Source organism: Lolium perenne, chromosome 1 (genome assembly GCF_019359855.2).
Source record: "Lolium perenne isolate Kyuss_39 chromosome 1, Kyuss_2.0, whole genome shotgun sequence".
In the NCBI taxonomy this organism is placed as follows: Eukaryota; Viridiplantae; Streptophyta; class Magnoliopsida; order Poales; family Poaceae; genus Lolium; species Lolium perenne.
Window position 1 is genome coordinate 22,172,252 of NC_067244.2, and position 9,739 is coordinate 22,181,990.

At 40.8% G+C, this 9,739-nt stretch overlaps 1 protein-coding gene across 1 annotated transcript; it reads left to right on the forward strand.

Moving 5' to 3' along the window:
• The first annotated feature begins 1,478 nt into the window (after window positions 1-1,478).
• On the forward strand, window positions 1,479-5,244 carry LOC127344159 (wall-associated receptor kinase 2-like). Its single transcript, XM_051370383.2, has 3 exons — window positions 1,479-2,393; window positions 2,608-2,769; window positions 4,173-5,244. Exons 1-3 carry the CDS (start codon window positions 1,487-1,489, stop codon window positions 5,156-5,158), a joined length of 2,055 nt encoding a protein of 684 aa, XP_051226343.1. The 5' UTR covers window positions 1,479-1,486; the 3' UTR covers window positions 5,159-5,244.
• The last annotated feature ends 4,495 nt before the right edge of the window (window positions 5,245-9,739 follow it).

Here is a 9,739-nt window from a genome sequence, read left to right on the forward strand (position 1 = left end):
GCCGCACCGCCACCGCGAGAGATCCGGTAGAAAAATCCCCAATTTAAGCACTAAATTAGTGGGTGCCGGGCCACGAGAGAAGGAGCGGCCGCCCGCGATGCGGGACAAGCAGAGTGGGGCGGAGGCAACGCCGCGATGCGGGATGTGCGCGCAAGGAGGCAGCATGGGGCGGAGGGGAAGCAGTGCCGGGAGGCGGTGGCCGTCGACGAGCGAGAGGAAGAGAGCGAGACGGTGGGAGGATGGATGTTTGTCGGGAAATCATCAGGGACGTTTTCGAGAAAATACTGGTCCGACAACTATTCCGTGACGGAGGCTCGAACACAACATTTCCTAACTCAGCACCCATGAACCGTCATAAGCTTAAATTTCCTAACAATCTCTTGTCTTTACATGGTTGATACATGTTTCAACTCTGTGCAACCCATGATTTGTAACGAAGGATTGTACTACAATAAGTTAATAAAAAAACTATATGCATCGATTTTAATGCAGAAACTGAAATGTCCCTATTAAAAAAAAGATAGTTTGACCCAACCACTACTAAGCCAGTTCATTTTGTCTTTCTTCTCATACGTACACACACACAATACCAACCAATGAATGGACCACAAATAACGCTTGCGATTAGACTCTAGCGTTGTCAACAGCACCAATCAACCGGCGGGCTCATGTCATGCATTATTATCTTTGTTTTCTTTGACGTGGTGATGGCAGCTAGAATGGATATACATGTGTTCTCATATATTAATATGACCTACTATCAAGGACTTGGTAGAAAATTGGTACTCCCTCTGATACAAATTATTTGATTCCATTTTATCTAGATGCGTTTGTTGTCTAGATACATACATATTTAAATAAAGTAGAGTCAATCAATTTGAATCGGATGAAGTATTTCTATCTAACCGCTATATTTGTTAGCATGGCTTCTTGTGAAGAAAATGGCTAGTTTGTTTTTGTCATTTTATGTTCTACTTATCGCATGTATCTGGTCATGGTGTGCGTCGATCAGTATGTGGGGGTCATGGCATCAAAGCCTACAGATTCCATGATTAGACTCTTCGTCTCTTTATAAGGTTCTTATAAGTTATAAGGCCAGCCAGGGAGTAACATGGCTTAGTGTCATGTAGGAGTATATGACACTAGTCTATGTTTGATACCTTCACAATAAATAATACATATGCGATTTGTGCATATGTATATCTTAGTATCTTACTATGATTGCGCGTGAGGGTTATATGTTAGGTAAAATGCAACTTTACACTCCTCGTCAGCAGTTTGCCTATTATAATGTGCATTGGTGAGGCCTTAGTCGTCTTCTGCGCGTATTATTCTCCAGTGATAGCACAACAATAACAAAAAACGACGGACTTAGAAATCACATATTATTGGCTGAGAGATTGTTAAAAAATCAATCGTTCAGCTATAAGACAGGGATCACTTACAGCGCTCATCAGGTATCAGCTGGTCAGTGGTCATCCAAGCAATGTCGACCCCATTATTCTTGCTTCCCGCTCTGCTACTGGCGGTAGCAGCAGCTAGCACCAAGACGGCCGAGAGCCTCACCGTGGCTCCTAACTGCCAGGCGAGCTGCGGCAACGTGGACATCCCCTACCCTTTCGGCATCGGCAGTGGCTGCTCCCGCAAGGGCTTCGAGATCGACTGCATCAACAACGGCCCTGTGCTCGCCGGCACCTCCCTCCAGGTGGTGCACCTTTCAGTGGATCCTGCACAGTCGCTGGTGATCCTCCCCGTGGCGTGGATGTGCTACAACGCCTCCAAACCAAGCACGTGGGAGGACTATAGCTATGGTACGACAGAAATGAACAAGGAAGGCGTGTACCGCATCTCCAACACACACAACATGGTCGTCGTCCTTGGCTGTAACACCTTTGGGCGCACGACAAGCACGAGTACCGAGGGCACCAACAACCCCTACGCCTACTACACGGGGTGCATGACCTACTGCAACAACTCGGCGAGCGCCCAGGACGGCCAGTGCGCCGGCGTCGGGTGCTGCCATGTCGACATCCCGCCGGGGCTCACCGACAACTGGTTCGAATTCCGGACGTACGACCACACCGGCATGATGGACTACAGCCCGTGTGACTACGCCTTCCTCGTCGACAAGACAAACTACACCTTCAAGCGCTCCGACTTGTTCAAGGACAAGAACCGGACCTCGCCGGTGTGGCTAGACTGGGCCATCCGCGGCAACAACTCCGTCTCCAGCGACATACTATCCTGCACCCAAGCGGCCAAGACCACCACCCCCAAGTACGCCTGCGTGAGCAACCACAGTAAGTGCGTTGACACCACCAATGGGCCCGGCTACAACTGCAGCTGCTCCGATGGCTACGAGGGCAACGCCTATGTTGTCAACGGATGCACGAGTAAGTATTGCTACTCCCTTTTAACCTGTTTCGACTTCTCATGATTTTTCGATCGATGTGGAACTATTTTTTACTACTAGTTTATGTGCTCATCAGCGGTCAAGCGTAGAGAAATCTGACTGAAGGTTTTCTAACGCAAATTAGGTCGTGCCTAGAAATATGATTTTCTTCAATTAATGTCCTAATCATAGTTTTGTGAATTTGTGCAACACAGATATAAATGAATGTGCAGATTCAAACAAGTATCCCTGCAAAGGTGAATGCGAGAACACCGAAGGATCGTATCTATGCACCTGTCCTTCAGGTTACAGGAGCGATGACGCGAGAATCATACCATGTACTCGAAAGTTTCCACTAGTTGCACAGATTTGCATAGGTAACCTCAGACAACTTACTTCTCAATGTTTTCGCTAACTACTTTATCTCTTTCCTAAATATTATTATTTCTCCATAGCATAAAATGCACACCACAAAAAATTAATGTATAACTGAATGTAGATCCTCTCTGTATTTTGTATACTGTCTCTGTCTTTGGATACAATGCAATTTCGTATTTCTAGGCAAACTTTGATGAATATTTCAACTAGCAAAATATGAGTTATACTTATATGTCACCAAAAGCATACTGTTGGAGACTTCTTTCGGTGCAGAGAAATTTTAAGATGCTCCCATTCTAGACTATCAATTCATTGATCTAACAGGTGGGGTGATGTATTACCTTGTAAGAAGGCAAGATGCCGCTTTGACCTCCTCGGTGCTAATGATGTCTTTGCACTTGATCTATTTCACGTAATTAGCAAGAGTTTATGGAAACAAATGTATAGAATAAATTAAAGGAATATGTTTAATGACATTGATAATTCAATACTCCTAGATTGTAACTAAATGTTAAAATTAATTGCTTGAGAGAGAAAATATTACTCAACTGTGTGCGAAATACTGTTGTTGTGGAACTGTTCATATTTTTTAGGGTAGGATCTTTCTATTAATACCTTCTTAACCTTTTTCAAATTAAAGCCCAACTAACCTCCATCAATAAATGGTTCAGATTTAAACCTTATCCTAATCATGTGAGGTAATCTGGAACATCTTAAGAAACACATGAATGCAATGGTATGCTTTGGTTGTCAAATTATTAGCCAAGTTAGACTCGAAATATGAAGTGACATTATTGTATACAGAAATGAGGCAGTGGGTATTTCAAGCTCTCCTAGTTCTACCTGAGTGTTGGGTGGGTTATGTGTAGAAGGAGAGATGGGCTTACGGCACGAGCTGACGATGCACCACCTGTGTCCGCGTTCCCAAGGGTTAGGAAGATTGACCTTAATTAAACAAAGTTTCAGTCACCGGATGACAATATCTTATATCATGTAGAATCGTAAATGTGTTGTACATTCAATTTCGGTAACTTAATACTACATCTGAACCAAAATATAAGGCTTATAAATTCAGTCAAAAGTGAAATATTGTGAAGTTTGACTATAAATACGAAGAAAAATATCAACATCTACGATATTTAAGAAGTACACCATGAAACTAAATTGAGTGGCCGTTCTATTGGTATGAATTTTGCATTCTAGATGTTCATTGTTTTGTCTATAAGCTTGGTCAAACATAGGGAACATTGAATTTTGACTAAATTTATACGCCTTTTTTTTGAATGGAGGGAGTGTCCTTTTTGTTAAGGTTTGCAACGCTTTAGAATAACTTGCTCTCTTTAACTGAGAGATCAATAATCGCAAAGTTTAGTGAATGAAGTTTGTTTGTTTATCCATGTAGGTATAATAGGTGGTATTCTTGCCATCGCAATAATGGCATTCATCATTATTATTCGAAAAGAGAGGCGGAAGACCAAGGAGTTTTATGAGAAAAATGGTGGTCTTACCTTGGAGAAGGCAAAAGTTATAAAGCTTTTCAAAAAGGAGGAGCTCAAGAAAATATTGAAGAGTGGTAATATAATCGGAAAAGGTGGCTTCGGTGAAGTCTACAAGGGGCTTGTTGATAATGAACTTGTCGCAGTAAAGAAACCAATTCGCAGCAATGTGATGGAGAGCACGCAGTTTGCAAATGAAGTCATCATCCAGTCTCAAGTCATCCACAAGAACATCGTTAAGCTCATAGGTTGTTGCTTAGAAGTGGATACCCCAATGCTAGTGTATGAGTTCATCCCCAAAGGAAGCCTGGATGACATTCTTCACAAGGGTGACAACAAGGTGCCTCTCAGCTTAGATGTGCGTCTAAGTATTATTAAAGAAGCAGCACATGGTCTAGCTTATATGCATTCGCAAGCCCACACCAAAATCCTACACGGTGATGTTAAACCAGCAAATATACTCTTGAATGGAAATTTTGTGCCAAAGCTCTCAGACTTTGGCATATCGAGGTTGATTGCAATAGATAAGGACCACACCGCAAACGTCATTGGTGACATGACTTATATGGATCCAGTCTACCTACAAACAGGCCGATTGACAGAAAAAAGTGATGTGTACAGTTTTGGGGTTGTCATCTTAGAAGTCATTAGCAGGAAGAAGGCCACTCACAGAGACAATAACAGCTTAGTGGCGAGTTTTCTTGAATGTCGCAAAGAAGGGAAGAAAGCAACAGAGTTGTTTGATCAGGAAATTGCAGCAACAGAAGATTTGGAGCTCCTTGAGGCCCTGGCAGGGATTGCTGTGGAATGTCTTAATATTGATGTGGATCCCAGACCATCAATGACAGATGTTGTGGCACGCCTTGCCACATTAAATAGATCTTTGCTATAAGTTGCTTTCCTGAGTTGAGTTTACACAACACGTATGCCATGTCCAATAAAATAGGCAACTATCACTGTTTGAACCTCTATTGTACTAGATGACCCGTTGCGCTATCGCGCAAATAATGGAGGCTAACCATAAGGTTTGGCTTATTTTAGTACCGGCATCAAGTACAGTAGTACCCGACAGGGCGTGTTACCGCGTAGCTCACCGTAAGCATTAGTTTAATTCAATACCAGAGGCTCAGGAGCATGTAGCTCTTTCGATCGCCGCCCACTTGCTATCACTTGAGATGACCCTGTGCACTGCTCTTTCAATCGCCGCCCACTTGCTATCACTTGAGATGACCCGCTGTTGCTATCACTTGAGATGACCTTGTGCAGTGCTCTTTCGATCGCTGCCCACTTGCTATCACTTGAGATGACCCGTTGCGCCCCAGCGCACAGGCAAATGCAAGACAATATTGTAACCATAAATTTTATGATGTTGATGTATGTGTAGTTGTCCAAGAATTTAGTAGGTCTTTGAAAGCCCTTATGCCTGTAAAGCAATCCTTTTTAAAGAAAATAAAAACATAAGTTTTTCTCAGCTGACGTATGTTCAGTTGTTCAAGAATTCAATGTCTTTGAGCGACCGTAAGCCTGTATAAGCAATTTTTTTAAAAGAAAATAAAAACTTTCAAGCAAATATCTACATATAACACATGTACAACACAGGAGCAGCATTTGTTGCATCCAACCATTTGTTCATAGCAAAGAGAAATAAATATACATAAATATCATTTTTTTTTGGGTGCCATCAACACATACAATAGTAATAAGTGTCATTTCCTTCAATAAGAATACACCAGGATCATCACTAAGAACCAAAGAACAAATGTGCACCAAGATCACTATACACCATTACCGCTGGTTCTTCTGATATTAAGCCTATAAAGAAAATACAAAAAAAAACTACAATCAAATGTACAGATGAGAAAATAGAACATACACAGACTAAAAAAGTGAGGACTATTAACCCTGCTATAAGGGTATGCATGTGACTAAACAAGATTTCAAGTATTCTCTTCTTGGACTCCAAAACTAAAAATTAATAAATTTGGTAAGCACATAGTAAAGTAGAAACAGAAGTGTTCAACCAACACACTGTAGCTATCTGCATAAGATAGTACTACTTAGAAACACAATACCTAGGATAGTTTTCAAATCTATTATGTTCTATCTTCTGTAACAACAGGACTACATTGAGGAGATGGTTTCCAGCTAACAAACTGCAGCAACGTGCATAAGCTTCTACCACTTTACAAATCTCTAGTAGATGGGGTTATTTCTTAAGTTGTTATCTTCTATCTGAAGTGAAAACACGGATACACAGCTTAATCTATTACAAATGTTAAATAAACTTGTTTGTTACGGTTAGATTTCTTTGTGCATATTTTCCTTCTGTTCTCTGAACCCCCACTAAGTAGCAGGGGAGCTACACAAGAAAGTTTGGGTGGGCCGGAACAAAGCAATTTAGAATGCAGGCCAGGGAGCACGAGGGCGGAGAAAGCCCTCATGTGATACCTCTCCATTTATTCCAATACGGAAGTCTAAACCATTTTAAAAACCACACAACACCTTTCGATCTACCTACTACTTATTCCAGTCCGCTAAACTAAAGGCACTGTCTATTCCTAGAAGGGGAAAAAACACAACCATCTAATATATGGAGAAACATCAATCAGCACATAAAGAAGTACATAGTGTATGCTCACCAGAAATAGGACCTTATGTAAAGGGAAGGCATAACAAACCTAAGTATTTGATTTGTAGCAACCAGTCCACAAGTGAAGTCATATGCCTGTGCTCAAGCTACGTGACGGTTGCCCAATATAATAGGTACCATTAAATAGTCATAGAAAAATGTTGTAAGAAACACAATAAAAATCTCTTATCAAATACTCATGTTGTCTTGATATATTCAGTTGAAAGGTTATTTAACTGAAAGGTGTCGCCAATATTTTGAATGGCTTCATCAACATAAAGAATTATTTATTTTTAGTAGTTGGCTATGATAAAATTGGTGATAAAATTGGGCAGTTAAAATAATTATAATAGGCGTGCTTCAAGCTATTGAAGCCACCACAATCAGGCAGAGTATAAGGGACAGATGGATGGTACCCTCGTTCCAACGCATACAGGATAATACTATACCTGCCTGGTGCATGCTACCATCTGACTATAATTTACTCTAGATGGATGTGATGTTGCTTTTATTTCAGAAAAAATGATTATACACGTGCTGAGTAAAGTATAAACGGTAAAGAGATAAAGAGCATCCACATGCTTACCTCATAGAATTCCAAAAATGTGAGCATCACATTGAAGTCAACGTGATCAGCTAAAACTTGCTGAAGAGCACGTGGAATTAGCCAGGTGATCTTTTGCCCTTGAAATTTAGCCTACACAATGTAGTCAAATTAAAATATTGAATGTAGACACTCGGCAATGCAGTGAATAAGAATGGAGAAGGTATGCACATGAAAACTTCACAGAATTCACATGGGAGTATATGCCCTTGACAGATGTAAATGTCTTTCGTAGGGAATTCGTTCGAGAAATATATGCCTACCATTCATGGCTTAACCTACAATGTACAATTAAAGTATTTCATGGATGCCGCTAAATATATACTTTCTGCAACCTTAAATTCTTCCTCACAAAAGCCCTGATATGTCAACAAGCTATAGTGGATGTAAAGGTGGGTGCAAAGACATGATTACTGTACGTAATGAGTGGAAACTTAAATCCCATTTAGGCGTTATAGGCCTCAGGTTGAGGGAGGGGAATTCATCATTCCAAAACTGAACATACCTGTGGCAGTTCTGAATTGGTTGTACTTGCACGCGTTCACCTTCAACAGCAGGAATCGCCACAGACAAATGCACCATCATTAGGCAATAATCCAGGTCTCTAAGGACATCAACAAAAGTTGGATATTTGCACAGAAACAATAGGAAAAAAGATGGATCATGTACCTGCAAAACACATGTTATGCATGATTATACTTGACAAATCTCACCAAGAAGATGGACCTTGGCACAAGACAACGATTTCACAATGTTGGCTCTTGCGACAACCAGTAGGACCTCAAAGATGAAGAGGTAAATTACCTTTGGTGGGTACTAATTAGCAAGCTGCTGCAACTGCCATACATACTGCAGGTAAATACCCCGAACAGACTGTATGCGGCTCCCAGAGGCAGCTGGTACACACAAAAATGGCCAGAACAATTAGAATCAATTAACGGTGGCTAAAACAAGCCGACTATACCAATAAAAAACCAAAAAAAAAAAAGAGTAGACCATTAGGAATAAAGACATACAAAAGGAAGAGAAGTCGGCACATGAAAATACTTGCATCGCCCTGTAATCAGAGGGTGAGCTTAACTTACACTTGCCCATTACTATTAGCTACAGATGCTGAGTTGTATATAAATAAAGATTAAACCTAATTTGTTATTGAAACATAAATTAAAATATCATTGTTTACTTAGAACACCTACATAACCATCTGTAGTTTAAGAGGGCATGATCCAGTGAAACTCACATGATATATTTGACACACTTCTGCTGCAGCCAAAGACGAGCTTCAAAGCTTCCAATGCACAAGCAGCAGCATGGCTGGGACGATATTCTTGACAACACCACTGGCCGATACCTCCACTGAACCATACCACTGGCCTTATTGGTATCTGTAACCTTTCACATGCACAAAACTCGGCATTAGATATGTAAAGTTTTATGAGATAAAGAAGTGCCTTCATATACCAGAGAAAAATTACTATACCCATTTAAGAGAATTGGAATGCTCGTCAAATTCACCCTCCAAAAGGGGATGACCCTGTACTAAAAATTATCAACCTCTCAAATATTTACTTAGGAAGTAATATTGAGACTATTTGTCAGCAAAATCCATGGTCTACCAGCACATACATAGAAAAACAACGGGTAAATTAATATATGCTAAGTTTTCGTTGGCAAAGATTCATAAGGGAATCAAGTTTAGAGACCTCTATCATTATACACAAGAGTAACTTCAGTCGAGGAACGATCAACTGCTCTGTTAAAAAATATAGGTCACAGTGGTCAGCCACTTTACAAACAATCAAAAGATAAATCAGTGAAGTAAAAAAATGAAAGGTGAAGAAACAAGCAAGAGGTAAATATAACGATCTGGGGTTGCCTGTCAATGAAATCTATTGAGAGGCCGGGTAGTTTAGCAAGGTTTAAGGGGGTAATGAGCATGGTCCTATGTAGTCCGGAAGGCCACAAAACTTTAAAGCGTACATGGCTACATGCTGGTTCCAGCTATCCATTATTATCTAAAGAAGCAGCTTTTCGCCCCTAGCAAGCAACAACAGGGCAGCTGAACACTCACATTGATACATTCGATGATGATGTGAGATCCACGCCGTTACACAATAAGAGCTAGACCAATTCTAAGATGCTTAGCAACTGATCTTCTGAAAAAATTATCACTAATCACTGTTTTCACATTTGCTGCCAGTACCATGTGTAGTAGACATCGGTGCTTAGTTTAATCATTG

Excerpts from the sequence above, each read along its gene's own strand:
- LOC127344159 (XM_051370383.2), top strand. The coding sequence starts at position 1,487 with ATGTCGACCCCATTATTCTTGCTTCCCGCTCTGCTACTGGCGGTAGCA. Across the intron at positions 2,394-2,607 it reads TGTTGTCAACGGATGCACGA|ATATAAATGAATGTGCAGAT; the intron begins GTAAGTATTGCT and ends TGTGCAACACAG. Across the intron at positions 2,770-4,172 it reads AGTTGCACAGATTTGCATAG|GTATAATAGGTGGTATTCTT; the intron begins GTAACCTCAGAC and ends TTATCCATGTAG.